Source organism: Pan paniscus, chromosome 9 (assembly GCF_029289425.2).
Source record: "Pan paniscus chromosome 9, NHGRI_mPanPan1-v2.0_pri, whole genome shotgun sequence".
NCBI lineage: Eukaryota > Metazoa > Chordata > Mammalia > Primates > Hominidae > Pan > Pan paniscus.
This window is the reverse complement of record NC_073258.2, coordinates 74,907,670-74,926,495: the sequence shown is the minus strand read 5'-3', so window position 1 is coordinate 74,926,495 and position 18,826 is coordinate 74,907,670. Positions and strand designations below refer to the sequence as shown.

General features: G+C 53.0%; 2 protein-coding genes across 2 annotated transcripts in view; one reads left to right on the top strand and one right to left on the bottom strand.

The window, feature by feature from the left end:
* Positions 1-3,255: 3,255 nt before the first annotated feature.
* UCP2 (uncoupling protein 2) lies at positions 3,256-10,220 on the top strand. The gene is made up of 7 exons (XM_003814673.4): positions 3,256-3,397; positions 6,412-6,636; positions 6,793-7,003; positions 7,872-8,066; positions 8,147-8,248; positions 9,218-9,398; positions 9,770-10,220. The coding sequence occupies exons 2-7, from the start codon at positions 6,511-6,513 to the stop codon at positions 9,882-9,884; spliced, it is 930 nt and encodes a 309-aa protein (XP_003814721.1). The 5' UTR covers positions 3,256-3,397; positions 6,412-6,510; the 3' UTR covers positions 9,885-10,220.
* Positions 10,000-18,826, bottom strand: part of DNAJB13 (DnaJ heat shock protein family (Hsp40) member B13) — a 24,227-nt gene continuing 15,400 nt past the window's right edge. The window contains exons 5-8 of the mRNA XM_003814672.6: positions 18,629-18,742; positions 16,429-16,542; positions 15,565-15,641; positions 10,000-14,926 (exon numbers count right to left, since the gene is read on the bottom strand). Of these exons, the coding sequence (XP_003814720.2) occupies positions 14,773-14,926; positions 15,565-15,641; positions 16,429-16,542; positions 18,629-18,742 (459 nt within the window). The 3' untranslated portion in view covers positions 10,000-14,772. The remainder of the gene's footprint in view (positions 14,927-15,564; positions 15,642-16,428; positions 16,543-18,628; positions 18,743-18,826) is intronic.

The window sequence follows — 18,826 nt, the reverse complement described above, 5'->3', positions numbered from 1 at the left end:
TGCTCAGATCTGCCCCCACCCTAAAAGAATTTAAGAGAATTTCTTGAGGCCAGGCACAGTGGCTCACACCTGTAATTCCAGTACTGTGAGAGTCCGAGGTCAGAGGACTGCTTGAGGCCAGGAGTTCAAGAGCAGCCTGGACAACATAGGGAGACCTGCCACTACAAAGCATAAATAAATTAGCCAGGCTTAGTGGCTCATCCCTGTGGTCCCAGCTACTAGGGAGGCAGAAGTAGGACTGCTTGTCCCAGGAGGTCAAGACTGCAGTGAGCTGAGACCCAGCCACCTGCATTCCAGCCTGGGCAACAAAAAGAGACCCTGTCTCAAAAAATAAGTTAAATAAATAAATAATAAAAATAGTTTAAACCCTAAACACATCTTCTTTTTCAAAGAGGACTTCTTAAGGACTTCATGCTGCGTCCTGTTGATCTCCACTTCCCTTTTTCAGCGTCCACACTTTTAACAGTCTCTTTTGCCAAGGATAATAAGTATATAGTTTCTGGAATCCAGATTCTTCCCTGTTTGGACAGCCAGGGGGACAATTTTTGGTCTGCAGGCCTTTGCATCTGTTCTGCTGTTGCTCAGCAATCTCACAGCAAATTTGCCGAGCCTCTCCGGAATGCACAGCCAGACAGAGCTCAGCGCAAAAGCTACAGAACCTGGCGGAGGGAGATTCACAGTGCCACAAAAAAACTTTATCTTTTCTTTCTTTTTTTCTTTCTTTCTCTTTCTTTCTTGTCTTTCCTCTCTCTCTCTCTGTCTTTCTTTCCTCTCTTTCTTTCTTTTTTCCTACATGGCAAGATCTCCTCATGGCAGAAATAATCTGCCTTGACTTCTGTTTCCACGCTGCTTCTGCCAGGACCATGCGCTCGGCGTGTTTTTCTTTCCGCTATAATTATCCAGGCCCATCCCAGCTCTGGTCCCCTCAGCTGTTCCCTGGCAGTCCCTTCTGCTGGTGAAAACACATATGGCGCCGGCCTGACCAGGGTGTAAGTCAGGGCTCGCCACTGTGTGAGTATCAGGAAGATGACTGAACGTCTTTGGGACTCCGTTTCCTCGTTGTAAAATGGAGGTTAATACCAGCCTTCTTCTACTCCCCAAACGCACGTGTTTGTCCCGGCCAGGGGGCCCAATTGTTGGCTGTTCACGCGTCAGTTACCCCCACAGGACGGGTCAGCCAATTAAAGGCGAACCAGGCCCGGTCCATCTCCTGACGCCTTTTCTCATCCCAGGGCTGGACAGGCAGCTGGCCTGGGCCCGGCTCTGCCTTGTCACGTGCGGGGGCCGGCCCGTTTGCATGTCTGTGTATAGGAGCGTGAGGTCACGCTGGGTGCTCCCGCCCCGCCGGGGCCTTTAGTGTCCCTGGTCCCTAAACGCCAGGCCGCTCCACCGGGGGAGAAGGCGCGAACCCCAGCCGAGCCCAACGGCCGCTGTCGGTTGCCGGGCCACCTGTTGCTGCAGTTCTGATTGGTTCCTTCCCCCGACAACGCGGCGGCTGTAACCAATCGACAGCGAGGCCGGTCGCGAGGCCCCAGTCCCGCCCTGCAGGAGCCAGCCGCGCGCTCGCTCGCAGGAGGGTGGGTAGTTTGCCCAGCGTGGGGGGGCTGGGCCCATAAAAGAGGAAGTGCACTTAGACACGGCCCCGCTGGACGCTGTTAGAAACCGTCCTGGCTGGGAAGGCAAGAGGTGTGTGACTGGACAAGACTCGTTTCTGGCGGTCAGTCTTGCCATCCTCACAGAGGTTGGCGGCCCGAGAGAGTGTGAGGCAGAGGCGGGGAGTGGCAAGGGAGTGACCATCTCGGGGAACGAAGGAGTAAACGCGGTGATGGGACGCACGGAAACGGGAGTGGAGAAAGTCATGGAGAGAACCCTATGCGGGGCGGTCCCCGCGGAAAGGCGGCTGCTCCAGGGTCTCCGCACCCAAGTAGGAGCTGGCAGACCCGGCCCCGCCCCTCAGGCCCCACCCCGGGCCCCGCCCCCGAGGCTTAAGCCGCGCCGCCGCCTGCGCGGAACCACACTGCGAAGCCACACTGCGAAGCCCAGCTGGGCGCGCCTTGGGATTGACTGTCCACGCTCGCCCGGCTCGTCCGACGCGCCCTCCGCCAGCCGCCAGACACAGCCGCACGCACTGCCGTGTTCTCCCTGCGGCTCGGTGAGCCTGGCCCCAGCCCTGCGCCCTTTGCGCCCCCCACGCTTGTTCTGCGTGCGCTGCCCCCTCTTCCGTTTACCTTCTCTCCCACCCAAGTTTGTACTCTTTTCTTTCCTTCGGTTTTATTTTTTGTTTTTGTTTGTTTGTTTGAGACAGGCTCTCGCTCTGTCTCCCAGGCTGGAGTGCAGTGGCGCGATCTCGGCTCACTGCAGCCTCCACCTCCCAGGTTCAAGCGATCCGCCTGCCGAGTAGCTGGGATTACAGGCGCCCGCCACCACGCCTGGCTAATTTTTGTGTTTTGTAGAGATGGGGTTTCGCCATGTTGGCCAGGCTGGCCTCGAACTGCCGAGCTCAAGCAATCCGCCCGCCTCGGCCTCACAAAGTCCTAGAATTTTAGGCATGAGCCGCCGGGTCCGGCCTGTGCTAATCCTTTCTGTCCTTGGTTCTTTATTTCTCTTCTCTCTTTGTCTTAGTCCCTTTTGTTCTTTCCCTCTCCCGTTCAGTTGGCTGTCGTTTGAGCCTCCACCTTTTCACTCCCTCCTTTCCACCACGATGCCCAGCCCTGCCTTGGATGGGGACCATCAGCGATGACCACAATGACCTCTCCCTTACCAGGCAGCTCCAGGCAGTGTTCCTGCACCGCCTTTCCCAGGGCTTGGGGGCTTTTTCTAGTGGGCTTTGAGCTGCTCAATCTGGCCTCTGCAGGGCCGGCTCCCAGCCCTTCCAACCTCCTCACAGCCCGACCTGGGACCTAGCCAATTCGCGGAGAGTCTCTGTCCCATCGTGACCCCCTCACAACTCTCCCACTCACCAAAGTCTGATGACTGTGCTAGGGGGTGCTTATATAGAGTACTGAGTGTTACAAAAGCAGAACTCTGGATGAGAACCAATTTGTGATATTAAGCAGGTGGGGTGGGGGTGGGGAGTGTACCTAGGTTCATTTTCCGCCCTGCTTTTCCCCTTTCCAGTGTGTGCACTTAACCAGTCCCTGGGCCCTGTTCCCCATCCCGCTCCAAGGCATGGACTGGGTGGGCTTATGTGTCTTGGGGCAGGTGGCCCTTTCTAAACTCTCTGCCTTTGCTCACCCACAGGACACATAGTATGACCATTAGGTGTTTCGTCTCCCACCCATTTTCTATGGAAAACCAAGGGGATCGGGCCATGATAGCCACTGGCAGCTTTGAAGAACGGGACACCTTTAGAGAAGCTTGATCTTGGAGGCCTCACCGTGAGACCTTACAAAGCCAGGTAAGAGTCCAGTCCAAGGAAGAGGTCTCTTGCTGCCTCCTAACCCTGTGGTCTAGGGGCAGGAGTCAGCAGGGCATTAACAAAAATAATTACCATCCCCACCCCCGACAGTGAAGTGGCTCTTTCCAGTTCACAGAGCACTCTCACACCTCCCCGCTCTCATTCTGGCCCTTCAGCTGACTCGGACAAGCCGAGGATCTTGGTCCCCATTTTATAAAGGAGAAAACTGAGGCCCACGTGTAACAGTGATTGGCCCCAAGTCATCCCGGGAGCCAGCAGAAGAGCTAGGACAGGAACCTATTGTTCTAACTTCATATTGATGCTAGCTTTTGACTATCCCTGAAACCGAGATTGGTAATCAGCCCGGCTCTGAAACTGGTTATTTGCTGGGGACTGTAAAATAGGATTAACTATTTCTAGTCCTGCATTTTAATTGCTGTTAGTAGGGCCATCTTACCCACCCTCTGAAGGACCTGACTTGGCAAGCCCAAGGCAACATTCAGAATATGGCAGCTGAACCTCTGTGCACTTGTCTTTGGGCAGCAGCTGGGTCTTATTCTTCTCTGGCCTTCACAACATCCTGCAACCCAGCTCAAAGTCGGGAATGTGACAGACTCATGTCATCATATCTCTGATGCCCAGAGAAGGGATACCATTTGCCTGAGCCTTCTCAGGACTGTTTAATCAGCCTGTGAGAACTTTCCTTGTGAAAGGCCCTGTCTGTGCCTGGGGCTGAGAAAACAGCAGGAAGGAACTGAGGAGCTGGGCAGCAGTGCAAAGCAAATACTACCAGCTTTGGTGCCTGTAAGTGTGGCTCTTACTCATCTCACATGGAAATAAGGGCAGCTACCTTGCAGGGCTGCTCTGAGGATTGAGCTAATACAGTGCCCTGGGCGTTGGGGTGGGGAAAGTTGTGGAGCACCTCCTGGGGGAAGGGGGTGTCAGAGCAGGGAATCTGGGGAGTCCGAGGGCACCTTCATCAACCCAATCTGTCATTTGAGCACCAGTCTTCACTGAGCCTCGTGGGCAAGCTGGAGGGAAACAGGAATAAGGTCAGGCCCTGTTCTATAGGTCCCAGTGTAGTTGCTATGGTGAGTATCTTCATTTCCCTGCTTGCCCCAGCCACCTGGAGTGAGAAGCCCAAGAGGAAGCTGGGTGAGCTGTTTGTTTCCATGGGTCTCTGTGTTCACAGCTGACTCCCTTCACCAGCCAGCCCTTTCACCTGAGCCCCAGCAACAAAGGCAGTCAGGCGGGGCTCAAAGCAGCTGCTCCAATGAAGTCAAAGAAATAAGCTCAGGGGAAGAAGCAGGTCACCCTCCCCCACTAGGGTGCTGGGCTCACTTCCTCCTGAGGCAGTGGAGGAGGGTGTGGTTCCAACTCAGAACAAAATGGGGCTTTTGGTTTACCTTATCACTCTTCACAGCTCTGACCTGGACCCCTCATCCCTGCCTGTCTTGTGGTGTAAGTGCGGATCCCCCTAAGTTGGAGGAAAGGAAACTGGCCCAAACAAAAAGGAGAGCAGTTTTCTCTGCATCACATGGTAGGCCAGGAGGAGTCTAATGCCCCAGAGTTTACTCTCAGCCCCCAAAGTCACCTAGCTAAATGTTACCTTATCTAAGAAGTCCTTAGGTTTTTTGGGGTTTTTTTTGTTTTGTTTTGTTTTGTTTTTGAGACAAGGTCTCACTCTCTCACCCAGACTGGAGCACAGTGGCACAATCACAGCTCACTGCAGCCTCAACCTCCTGGGCTCAAGCAGTCGTCCCAAGTAGCTGGGACTATAGGCCTGCATCACCATGTCCAGCTAATTTATTTTTATTTATATTTTTTAGACAGGGTCTCATTATCTTGCCCTGGCTGGTCTTGAACTCCTGGGTTCAAGCAGTCCTCCCACCTCTGCCTCCCAAAGTGCTAGGTTTTTTTTTTGTTTGTTTGTTTGTTTGTTTTTTGAAACAGAGTCTTGCTCTGTCGCCTAGGCTGGAGTGCAGTGGCACGATCTCAGCTACTGCAACCTCCACCTCCTGGGTTCAAGTGATTCTCCTGCCTCAGCCTCCTAAGTAGTTGGGAATACAGGCGTGTGCCAACACACCCAGCTCATTTTTGTATTTTTAGCGGAGATGGGGTTTTGCCATGTTGGCCAAGCTGGTCTCAAACTCCTGACCTCAGGTGATTCGCCCGCCTCAGCCTCCCAAAGTGCTGGGTTTACAGGCGTGAGCCACCGCACCCAGCCCAAGAAGTCTTTTCTGATCACCCACTCTTCCTTCTCTCCCAATGGCATTAGTTGTTCCCTCCTTTGCATTTTGAGAGTATGTCCTGTAAGCCCCAAAAGCAGCTTGAATCATCTGCCCATCCCCCCCCTGTGCCCAACAGTAAGCCTCCTCTAGGGTAGATACTATCTCCTGCATCTCAGTGAACCACTGCCCAGCAAAGCAGTCTTGCTAAAACAATGACTCTAGAGATCCTAAGCTGTGTGAGAGCTGGAGGAGAGAATTAGACTGATGGTCTGGGAAGGGATTGAATTAGTCATCTTGTACCTTTTCTTCTTGACTTAAGTTCCAGACCTGTAGCAACCATTCCTGCTTAGACATCCAGAACATAAGCCTGTGGGTCTGTGCCTGTTGGGTCTTAGTCTGGGTGAAACTTTTCTCCACTTCTGTCAGCTCTCCAGATGAACCACAGAAGCAGGAATGTGGGCATCATCAGTGAAATCTCTGCATACAGCAGACAAAGGGCTGGTCCAGTGGCTGTTTATGAGGCAGCGCTAGGAGAGCTCTGATCCAGACTCTCCCTGCAGTGAAAGGGAGGGAGCCCTTCATGAAGTATTGACTGCTTGAGCAGGAATTGCTTCACCAGCACCTAACTGAGTGCCTCTCGAGCTCACATCGGTTTTCCCTCATGAGGCCACTTGGAGTCTTGCTGAGGGACTTGGTGCTATTAGGGAAGGTGGGTTTGGGGATGGTGAGCAGGGAGGGCCTGGGGACATTGTGGCTAATGGGGCTTTTCTCCTCTTGGCTTAGATTCCGGCAGAGTTCCTCTATCTCGTCTTGTTGCTGATTAAAGGTGCCCCTGTCTCCAGTTTTTCTCCATCTCCTGGGACGTAGCAGGAAATCAGCATCATGGTTGGGTTCAAGGCCACAGATGTGCCCCCTACTGCCACTGTGAAGTTTCTTGGGGCTGGCACAGCTGCCTGCATCGCAGATCTCATCACCTTTCCTCTGGATACTGCTAAAGTCCGGTTACAGGTGAGGGGATGAAGCCTGGGGGTCTTGATGGTGTCTACTCTGTTCCCTCCCCAAAGACACAGACCCCTCAAGGGCCAGTGTTTGGAGCATCGAGATGACTGGAGGTGGGAAGGGCAACATGCTTATCCCTGTAGCTACCCTGTCTTGGCCTTGCAGATCCAAGGAGAAAGTCAGGGGCCAGTGCGCGCTACAGCCAGCGCCCAGTACCGCGGTGTGATGGGCACCATTCTGACCATGGTGCGTACTGAGGGCCCCCGAAGCCTCTACAATGGGCTGGTTGCCGGCCTGCAGCGCCAGATGAGCTTTGCCTCTGTCCGCATCGGCCTGTATGATTCTGTCAAACAGTTCTACACCAAGGGCTCTGAGCGTGAGTATGGAGCAAGGGTGTAGGCCCCTTGGCCCTTTTTTCTCAGTGATGATTGATCTTAGTTCATTCAGCCATATAGTTTTTTAGGCCCCACGATCCCTAGGAAGATCAGGGGAACAGAGAACTGGAAGGGGCCCTGGTCCTCCACATAGTTCCTGAGCACCTGGGCTATACCAGGCTCTGAGCAGGGCGTCATCCCATCACAGTCTTCAACACCACCTTGGGAGTAGGTAGTATCATCCCAGTGTTATAGAAGAAGAGACTGAGGTGCGAAGGCAGTGGGTAGAGTGGGGACTTGGCCAGGGGCACACAGTAGAGGGCCAGAAAACACACAGTAGAGAGCCAGGACACTCGTCTCTAAGGCCAGCATTCTTCCCTTTCACCTCCTTAGTATGCCATGCCAACCCTCCATTTTACACATGACGAAACAGAGCCCCAAACAAAAGGTTGTCTTTCCCAGATCACATGGCAGGAAGAAGTAAAGCTGACCTGAGATCCCAAGTCTTAGGAATCCCAGTCCTCAGAAAGCCACTTCTCTCTGAGCCCTGGTTTTCACATTTGTCAGATGGAAATGATTGTGATTTCTCAGGGCTGTTGAGCAGGTAAATGAAAATGTTCTATGAAAGAAAGCACCAAGTTTCATTTTGGTCTTAGCCCTTGCTATGTCCCTAGCAAGAAGTAGATATTCACAGGGATATTTTGTTTGATGTGAGGAGTTCTTACAGCAAGAGCTTGTAGAAGGCCAAAAGCTTCTGGATTCTATTCCCAAAAGCAGGAGATGACAGTGACAGGGTGGTTTTGGTGAGGAGAGATGAGGTAGAAAATGAGTGCAAGCCCGCTGGCCACTGACCCCATGGCTCGCCCACAGATGCCAGCATTGGGAGCCGCCTCCTAGCAGGCAGCACCACAGGTGCCCTGGCTGTGGCTGTGGCCCAGCCCACGGATGTGGTAAAGGTCCGATTCCAAGCTCAGGCCCGGGCTGGAGGTGGTCGGAGATACCAAAGCACCGTCAATGCCTACAGGACCATTGCCCGAGAGGAAGGGTTCCGGGGCCTCTGGAAAGGTGTGTACCAGTTGTTTTCCCTTCCCCTTTTCCTCCTCCCCGATACTCTGGTCTCACCCAGGATCTTCCTCCTCCTACAGGGACCTCTCCCAATGTTGCTCGTAATGCCATTGTCAACTGTGCTGAGCTGGTGACCTATGACCTCATCAAGGATGCCCTCCTGAAAGCCACCCTCATGACAGGTGAGTCATGAGGTAGACGGTGCTGGGTCTCACCCTTCCCCCATGCCAGGAGCAGGTGCGGGGGTCTAGCTGACACCAGAAGACCACATCTTTTCATCCTATTTGCCCTTTGCAGGGAGAGTAAGATTATATCTCTTACTTGCCATATTGAAGCCAATTGGGATGAAGCTCCCACTTTGCACATTGAGGAACTGAGGCTAGATTGGCAAAATGACTCTTTCAGGTCCTCAGAAGAGGTCTCAGCTGGAGTCCCTGTCTGTTTTTGTTTTTTTGTTTGTTTGTTTTTTGTTTTTTTTGAGATAGAGTCTCACTCTGTTACCCGTGTAATCTCAGCTCACTGCAACCTTCTCCTCCTGGGTTCAGGCGATTCTTGTGCCTCAGCCTCCCGAGTAGCTGGGATTACAGGTGTGCACCAGCACACTGGCTAATTTTTGTATTTTTAGTAGAGATGGAGTTTCACCATGTTAGCCAGGCTGGTCTCGAACTCCTGGCCTCAAGTGATCTGCCCACCTTGGCCTCCCAATGTGCTGGGATTACAGGTGTGAGCCTCCGCGCCCCATCCTCTTGTTTGTTTTTTGAGACAGGGTCTTGCTCGGTTGCCCAGGCTGGAGTGCAGTGGGGTGATTAATGGCTCATTGCAGCCTCGACCTCCCTGACTCAAGCAATCCTCCCACCTCAGCCTCCTGAGTAGCTGGGGCTGACTACAGGCATGCACACTGTGCCTGGCTAATTTTTGTATTTTGTAGAGACAGGGTTTTTGCCATGTTACCCAGTCTGGTCTTGAACTCCTGGGCTCAAGTGATCCACCCACCTCGGCCTCCAAAAGTCCTGGATTACAGGCATGAGACATTGTGCCCAGCCTCTCTGTCTCTTTAAAATCATGAAAACTCGTAGCTACTTAAGTAATTCTCCTGCCTTCTGGAATGATGGGTGAAGATCTTGACTGCCTTGCCTGCTCCTCCTTGGCAGATGACCTCCCTTGCCACTTCACTTCTGCCTTTGGGGCAGGCTTCTGCACCACTGTCATCGCCTCCCCTGTAGACGTGGTCAAGACGAGATACATGAACTCTGCCCTGGGCCAGTACAGTAGCGCTGGCCACTGTGCCCTTACCATGCTCCAGAAGGAGGGGCCCCGAGCCTTCTACAAAGGGTGAGCCTCTGGTCCTCCCCACCCAGTTCAGGCCTCTTGGCTATGCATGTCTATTGTGGGTGGGAGAGAACCACCTGGAAGTGAGTAGCAGCCAAGTGTCAGGCTATTTCTGATCCTGGTCCTGGCATTTCACCAGCATTCACCCATCCCCTTAATTCCTTCCTCCCAGAATTGCTACCATCACTGTTTATTAGGTGTTAAATGGAGACTCAAAGGGAATTCATGCTTATAGCCAAGCAGCTGTGAGCTCAGTTCATTGAGTCCTCCCAGCCTCCTTTGGGACAGAGCAACTGGGTTGGATTGAATACCAGGCCCAGTGAGGGAAGTGGGAGGTGGAGGTGCCCCCATGACCTGTGATTTTTCTCCTCTAGGTTCATGCCCTCCTTTCTCCGCTTGGGTTCCTGGAACGTGGTGATGTTCGTCACCTATGAGCAGCTGAAACGAGCCCTCATGGCTGCCTGCACTTCCCGAGAGGCTCCCTTCTGAGCCTCTCCTGCTGCTGACCTGATCACCTCTGGCTTTGTCTCTAGCCGGGCCATGCTTTCCTTTTCTTCCTTCTTTCCCTTCCCTCCTTCCCTTCTCTCCTTCCCTCTTTCCCCACCTCTTCCTTCCGCTCCTTTACCCATCACCTTCCCTCTTTCTACATTCTCATCTACTCATTGTCTCAGTGCTGGTGGAGTTGACATTTGACAGTGTGGGAGGCCTCGTACCAGCCAGGATCCCAAGCGTCCCGTCCCTTGGAAAGTTCAGCCAGAATCTTCGTCCTGCCCCCCACAGCCCAGCCTAGCCCACTTGTCATCCATAAAGCAAGCTCAACCTTGGCGTCTCCTCCCTCTCTTGTAGCTCTTACCAGAGGTCTTGGTCCAATGGCCTTTTTGGTACCTGGTGGGCAGGGGAGGAACCACCTGACTTTGAAAATGGGTGTGATCCACCTTCCACCTCCAGCATCCAATCTGAAGCCCGTGTAGGTCATCTGGTCCATTTCTCTCTAGACCCAGGCCCTGTACTAACACGGGGAGTGCAGGAGCCACCTGAGAGACAGCAGTGCCTCCCCTTCCTTTGCCGGGCCACTTGAGCTCTTACTCAGAATCTGGTACTCTAGTGCCTGCCATCCCAACCCCCCACCCCAGCCGCAGGCCTGTTTATCTGCACAACAAGAGTGCTCCTGTGTGCCCTGCATCTCCTGCAGTTCCAGAGGAACATGAGACTCTTAGATGCTGTTGACTTTATTTTATTCCATTTTACAAATGGAAGGAAGACCCACCTCCCCCAAAGTCCCAGACCTTGTGAGAACAAGTCAGCCTCCTTCCACCCTCCACAGCCACAGCCACACCCACAGAGGAAATGTTACTGAACTGGGTGGAGCAGGCCCTGACTCCGCAGAGGGTGGGTGGAGGCTGCAGGGCAAACATCCGGTCTCTGCCTGAGGATACTTTCCATTTGTGTTTTTTGTTGTTTTGAGACGGAGTCTCACTTGCTGTCACCCAGGCTGGAGTGCAGTGGTGCAATCTCGGCTCACTGCAGCCTCTCCCAGGTTCAGGCGATTCTCCTGCCTCAGCCTCCCAAGTAGCTGGGATTACAGGCATACACCATCACACCTGGCTAATTTTTGTGTTTTTGGTAGAAACGGGGTTTTGCCATGTTGGCCAGGTTGGTCTCAAACTCCTGACCTCAAGTGATCCACCTACCTCAGCCTCCCAAAGTGCTGGGATTACAGGCATGAGCCACTGTGCCTGGCCAGGATATTTTCCATTTGGAGTCTCACCACCACAACCCCCCTCCACCTGCCCCCGCCCCAGCTAGGGATCCAAGGAGGCCGCAAGAAGCCAGGGCTTTGGCTGCACAGGGGTCTCCGCTTCTCTGTCCCTGTTCTTATCACCTGCACTCAGAGGCAGGTGGGCAGGGCTACTACAATTTCAAGGAGTGGAGACTGAGGTCCTAGAATCCCAAGGCGTCTCCTGTAGGGCTGGGCCCTTAGAATTATGTCACTCAGACCCAGTTTGTAGGTGTCTGAAGAAACTGAGGCCTGACACAGGTGATGCAGGCAAGAACACCCAGAAAGTCCACTACTGAACTGGGACCGGGACCCAGTCCTCCTTCCCCTTGTGGACTCCCCCAGAGACCAGTGCTGGGGTCCTTGGGGAAGCCTGTTTGATAGCTGTGGAGCTAGGCCCTGAGAACACGACCACCCTCCCTCTTCCCTCAGCCTCAAGCCGCTGAAGCCAATGCTTCTTCGCCGCCTCATAAGCCCAATGGTCAGAGCTAGAGGCTAGACCCTTCAGTGCTTGGGTTGAGGGCCAGGGTGTTAGATTGGTTCTTGGAGAAGGAACGAGGGCCCAGGATTCTTCAGCTTCTTAGTTTTTGACAAATTGAGCTGAGGCCCCATAGTCCTCGGGAGGGACAGGGTTGAGTGCCATAAGTTGGCAAACCAGGGTAAAGGTGACAGGCAGCCCAGCCAGGCTGCAGGGGGTGGCATATACAGAGGACCTGGCCACTACTTTATGTACCTTCTTACACTAATTCTGTGAGGCAGGCTGTTTGTTAGCTCTGCTCTGGACGGGAAGAAGTAGGGGCAGTTTGGTAGGTGTGTGTCAAAGCTAAACAGGCTGGGTGGGCATGAGCAAGTCAGCTGGTTCATTCAGCAGCCTTAATAGACACGAGGCTACCCAACTTCACTGTGGTTCTGGGCGTGGCCTTAGGACAATGAGCTGGGAACAGTGGTAGGAACCACTGGAAAACATACCAGTGGGTCTCATTCATTCTGATCACAGGTAGATCACTTCTCTTTGGTTCCCAACCCTTTAATGCCTATTAAGTGGGCATATGATAAGCCCTGCTTTGCCTAATTCAAGGTAGCACTGAAGATCACTAAGGTAATAGGAATCTCCTACGGGACTTTCAGGCCCAAGACCCAGGCTTCCTTCAAGATAAGGAGTAGGCTTTCCTGCTGCCCTACAGGAGACCTAGAGTTGAAGAATTTCACAGCCCTGCCTCTGCACTCCAATTCAGGGCTTGCCCTCAGAACAGGGCAGCTCTCACCATCCCACTCCACCTGAGTCCTGCCCCAGAGCATTTCATGCCTCACCATCTGGTTTCCATGAAAGGCCTGCAAGGTAGGGGCTGTAAGCTTTAAGAAACGGGTTCAGAGAGGTGAAGTGATTTGCCCAAAGGCACACAGCTGGCTAGTAGCACACCGGGGATCCAGAACAGGTGTGTCTGACTCCAAAGCCCACATGCTTTTAACTACTATGCTGAAATGCTTCCTGGAGCCCTGGTCCCAGAGTCTTCACCTCAAGGTCTTTGGGTAGCTGACTTCATGGTGATTTTTTTTTTTTAATTTTAAGATGGCGTCTCTTCTGTCATGCAGGCTGGAGTGTAGTGGCAAGATCTCAGCTCACTGCAACCTCTGCCTCCTGGGTTCAAGTGATTCTCCTGCCTCAGCCTGCCAAGTAGCTGGGATTACAAGTGCACGCCACCATGCCCGGCTAATTTTTGTATTTTTAGTAGAGACAAAGTTTCACCATGTTGCCCAGGCTGGTCTTGAACTCCTGACCTTGTGATCCACCCGCCTTGGCCTCCCAAAGTGCTGGGATTACAGGCATGAGCCACCGCGCCCAGCCCATGGTGATTTTTTTAATGACAAAAGTGCTACTGAACCCCCATTTTAAAAAAAAAACCTTAAGCTGATGTGATTTGAATGGTGGAGTCCCAAGCAATCTGGAGAACATGGGGCCTTTTCTGGCACCTCTGAAGGCATTCCATGGAATTGGCTACCTACTCCCCGTAAGCCTGGATCTATCCTCACCCAAGCTCAGACTCTAGAAGGGAACCTCCCTGGCATGGAAGGGGAGCATAACACACGTGTTGACTATGAGGAGGCAAGTGTGGTCTACGCAGGCCCAGTTGGACCTGGACGCTGGAACTCCAGGCCTTGAGGGCAGCAGTGCTGTTACCCCTTCCTGAATCTAAGCAGTGAGTTCACCAAGCACTTTCACATCAATGTTCTCTGTCCTCACAACATGCCCGTGAGGGGGGTTATGGGCTCTGCTTTACTGACAAGACAGGTGTGGTGACTGGTCCCAGGAGAAAGTGGCAGGGCTGGGGTCAGAACTCAGGTTTCCTGCCTCCCAGATCACCCTGCCCAGGACCCTATCACAGACCAGGGGATTGAGGCCAGAGAGGTAGAACCAAAGCTGTTTCCAGTGCACATGTGTTCTTTATGCTGCTTCTCTACGCAGGGCGAGTCTGTGGAAAGTGACCTTCAAGGTTTTTGGGGTTTTTTTTTGTTTTTTGTTTGAGACAGAGTCTTGCTCTGTCACCCAGGCTGGAGTGCAGTGGCGCAGTCTTGGCTCACTGCAACCTCTACCTCCTGGATTCAAGTGATTCGCCTGCCTCAGCCTGCCGAGTAGCTGGGATTACAGGCCCTCGCCACCATGCCCAGCTAATTTTTGTATTTTTAGTAGAAACGGGTTTTCACCATGTTGGCCAGGCTAGTCTTGAACTCCTGACCTCAGGTGATCCACCTGCCTCAGCCTCCCAAAGTGCTGGGATTACAAGCATAAGCCACCACACCCGGCCTTTCTAGTTTTTTTGAGATGGAATTTCACTTTCGCCCAGGCTGGAGTGCAGTGGTGCAATCTCAGCTCACTGTAACTCTGCCTCCCAGGTTCAAGCAATTCTCCTGCCTCAACGTTTGGAGTAGCTGGGATTACAGGTGCCCACCATCACACCTGGCTAATTTTTGTATTTAGTAGAGACGAGGTTTCACTATGTTGGCCATGCTGGTCTCGAACTCCTGACCTCAAGTGATCCGCCCACCTCGGCCTCCCAAAGTCCAGGCATGAGCCACCGCACCCTGCCACCTTCAAGGTTGTGACGACAGCTTTGCCACTGAGGCCTGAGTGACCTGCAATGAATGTTTTCTTTTGTGCTTTAGTTTTCCTGTCTCTAACGTGACCATATCATGCTCCAGAGATTGTCTCTTCTGTCATGAAAAGCCAGAGCAGAGCTAGAGACCCTCAGAGGCCACACAGCCCTGCCCCACTCTATCAAAGTGGAAGCACAGAGGATCTGAACCCTTACCTGCCCTTTCCCACAAAGCCAGGACAGGGACTCAGGCACTCAGCTCCTTAGGCCTCTTTCTTCCCTGTGCCCCACAAGAAGGGCTAATATGAAGCTCCTCTCCAATGTACTCTCGTGGGTGTAGCTGGAGGACAGGAAATAGATCTTTATTATGTCAGTTTAAGCCCTGTGCCATCCCACCCTGGTATCATATCTGTGCAGCAGGCTCCCCTGCACACCCTGAGGCTGTGGCGGGTAGGGGTGGGGTGAGGCCCGGCTAGCCTCCTCTCACCCCTGCTCCCGCCCACCACAGTCATGTCAGCAATGCCTGGCGCAGCATCTGCTTCTTCTGGGGTGTGAGGCGGGTGGGGAACTGGATATCGAAGAAGATGAAGAGATCCCCTTTCTTAGTGGGGTCCTCCGGCAATGGCATCCCCTCCCCTGGCACCTTCTTGAAGTATTTGGGGCTGAAATAGGATGAAAGAAAGGAGCATAGAGGGCATCCCAGAGCAGCACCTCAGCAGGTCCCTGTCATATAACCCCTACTCACATAACCCCAGGAAGGGGACAGTCACTGCAGTCTTCACCTGGAGTGGTTCTTAGCCAGAACTGGTTGGGAAAGGAGCTCCCTGAAAACCTGTTTACACTGAGTCTCTGATGGAGGATTCCAGAAACTTTGTTTAAGACATGGGAAATGGGAAGTAAAGGTGAGCAAACCCTGGGGTGAGGGCGAGGGTGCTGGGCTGCCAGGCAAACCTCCTCACGGGCAGAGGGCCTTTCTTGGAAAAGGACTTAGGATATGCAACTCAGAACTCTAATGAGAAGTTTGCAGGGCATGGAGGCTACGGGGTTGCCCAACAGTGGGGGCCTCTAGCCTCTGCAGTGGCTTTGTGTGGATTAGAAAAAGATGTTCCTTTTGCCAGGTGATTGCAGCCCACAGCTTGGCCAGTGTGGGTTCAGTTTTGGTCCTCTCTATCCCCTCAGCAGGGAACCCTTCTGCTGGGGGCAGCCTGTACAACGCTACTGGGCAGACCTGTCACACTACCACCTAAATCCCAGGCTAGCCCTTCTCTTGGCTACTGGGGCCCAAGGCAGATGGACTCACTGGACGATGTCATTGATGGGGATGTTGAGCAGACGGTCATCTAGGGTCCTCACCTCCACAGTGCAGCAGGTGAGAGCCTAGGGAGGGTCAGGGCCAAAGGTGGGGCTGAGGAGGGTCACCATGGCCCTCCTATTTAGAAGGCACCTTAGGAACCTGTCCAGTGCCAGACTGTGAGTTGGGCACAAGGGAGACGAGGCTGTTCAATAACTAATAGGTGAATGACCCATGCAATTTTCTGCCCTGGCAGGAAAGATGGATGGATCTGGCAGGTAAGATGGATGTTGTATAAATGTAATGATGGAGATAGAATAAAAGCATTTGTGGGAGCCAAGGAGAGGCCCCTAAACCATTCAGGAGTGGGGCAGGAAGTGGTAGCAGTGGTGGTAGCTATTGATGAGGACCCTATAGGGTCAGGTGAATAGACAGCATTCCAGGGAGAGGGCCCAGCAGAAATGAGAACGGAGGTGTGACAATGCGCCACACGGGCAGGGTGCTGTGCGGTGAAGGGGCGGGAGTGCAGGGGAAGGAGTAAGCAGGGAGCAGATCGCAGAGGGCCTCCAGTGGCACAAAGATGTTTAGACAGGAGTGTGGCAGGGTCTGATGAGTGTGTGGCAGGATCCCTAAGGAGAAGAGCCTGGAGGAGATGAGAAGTGGGGAGGAAGGCCTGCTGCGCAGATCTGGTGTACAGATCCAGGCGGTGCAGATGAGCAGACGGGACCAAGTGGATGGTGATTTGGAGGGTGGAATCCACAGGGCTTAGTGACTGATGGCAGGTGGTTGTGGGAGGGGAGGCCAAGTCTAGGCCCGGGCAGGCAGGGCTCACTCTGATCTCCTCCCCGCTGCTCCTGCACTTTGCCCACTCACCTTGCCAAGAGGGATGGGGTTCACGAAGAAGAGGTTGTCATTCTCCCTGCGGAAGCGAGGGTGTAGCTTCTCCTTTACGATGAAAATGATGTCTGCTGGGATGATGTTGGGGCCCTGGGCAGGGGACGCCAAAAGGTGACAAGGACTAGTTGGCCGTGTGACCTTGGCCAAGTTCCTGCCTCTACTTGTCTCCATGTCTTCATCTGTACAATGGGGAGATGAGAGCAGGTTTTCTGGAAGGGCCTTTTCAGTTTGGCCCCCATAGCCCAGATGGATTAGAAGCCTGAGAAGCTTACCCAAATGAATCCCCCCAGAATTACTTCTGTACTGAGCATGCCCAAAATAGACACACTCAGCTGGAGGGGCGGAGAGGCTTCCTCAGATGGCAGGCAGGTGGAACACTGAGCTGGGCGTCAGGCAACTGCCCGTATGTCTCTGTCTTGCTAGTAACTCCAGGCATGACACCCCTGTCCCAAACTTCATTAAGTCACCAAAACTCTGCTGAGGTCTCTTCTGGGCTCTGGGGACAGAGGAATCAGACTGGCCCCTAACACTGACGGTGAATCCTCAGCACGCTCAAGACATGATAAAGGGAGGCCCAGAGGCTGGGGCTCAGAGGAGGCTGCCCAGAGCAGGGAACACTGGAGCTGGGTTTTGAAGCGTGTTTATTCGAAGTAGATGTTTTATTTGTATTTTGTCTGTCTGTTTTGTTTTTAGACAGGGTCTCGCTCTGTTGCCCAGGCTGAAGTGCAGTGGCATGATCATACTTCACTGCAGCCTTGACCTCCTCGGCTCAAAAGATCCTCCTGCCTCAGTCTCCTGAGTATCTGGGACCACAGTCACACACTACCATGCCCAGCTAAATTTTTTATTTTTAGTAGAGACAAGGTCTCGCTATGTTGCCCAGACTGGTCTCAAACTTCTGAGCTCAAGTGATTCTCCTGCCTTGGCCTCCCAAAGTGCTGGGGCTATAAGTGTGAGCCGCCAGGCCAGACCGGAGGTAGATGTTTCATAGGTGAGAAAGGGGGCAAAAAGTGCAGGCAAAGGAATGTGTCTTCCCTGGCTCTGAATCCCTCTTCTGAGGACTTAAGGATTCAGCACGCCTTGGACAATAAATTTATGTTTTTATTTAAATAGTATTTAATTTAAAATTATTATTAATAGGCCAGGCACGGTGGCTCACACCTTTAATCCCAGGCACTTTGGGAGGCCGAGGCAGGCGTATCACCTGAGGTCAGGATTTCGAGGCCAGTCTGGCCAACACGGAGAAACCCTATCTCTATAAAAATACAAAAATTAGCTGGGTGGCCGGGCGCAGTGGCTCACACCTGTAATCCCAGCACTTTGGGAGGCCGAGACAGGTGGATCACCTGAGGTCAGGAGTTCAAGACCAGCCTGGCCAACATGGTGAAACCCCGTCTCTACTAAAAATACAAAAATTAGTCGAGTGTGGTGGTGCATGCCTGCAATCCCAGCTACTGGGGAAGCTGAGGCAGCAGAATAACTTGAACCCGGGAGGCGGAGTTTGCAGTGAGCTGAGATCGCACCACTGCCTTCCAGCCTGGGTAACAGAGCGAGACTCTGTCTCAAAAAAGAAAAAAAAAAATTAGCTGGGCATGGCGGCGCATGCCTGTAGTCCTAGCTACTCAGGAGGCTGGGGCAGGATAATTGCTTGAATCCAGGAGGTGGAGGCTGCAATGAGCTGAGATCATGCCACCTCACTCCAGCCTGGGCGACAGTGAGACTCCGTCTCAAAATAAAAATAAATAAATAAATAAATACATAAATAAATAAAATTATTATGATTAAATGGTTTCTGAGTAGCTCCTGTAGTTGGGCTTTATTCTGAGAAGCACTGAAGAAAATCAGGAAAACACTGGAGTTCAGACTGGGATCTCCTTTCAGCTCTCATGTTCTTGCCCTGGGCAAGTCCCTTTCTTCTCTGGGCCCCCATTTCCCACTCTGTAAAATGGGGACAGTCCCTGGGCTGCCTGTTCACAGAAGCACTGTAAGACTAAGGCTCTGTTCCTTGGAAGGAACATTAGGGATCCCATCTCACCCACTCTGCAGACTGGGCTCTCTACAGACCAAGGCTCACAGGGGCAGGAAAAAGTATTGCCTCCTTTCCCTTCCTTTCCTCCTCAGTCTTCCCACCGCCTGAGCTCAGTGACTGACCTGAGTCAGCTTCTACCCCCCTCACCTGGTCCCCTTCCTTCTCAAAGGTGATGCGTGTGCCCTGCCTCCAACCGGGCTTCACATCAATGGTCAGGATCTTGTCCTTGATGGTGGAGGAGTACCCATCCTCGTTCAGCACCTATAGCAACATATCAGGTGTGGGGAGGTCTGCTTAGGACTTCCATGAGTACAGTCGAGATTTGCTCAGATTTTCATGAACACT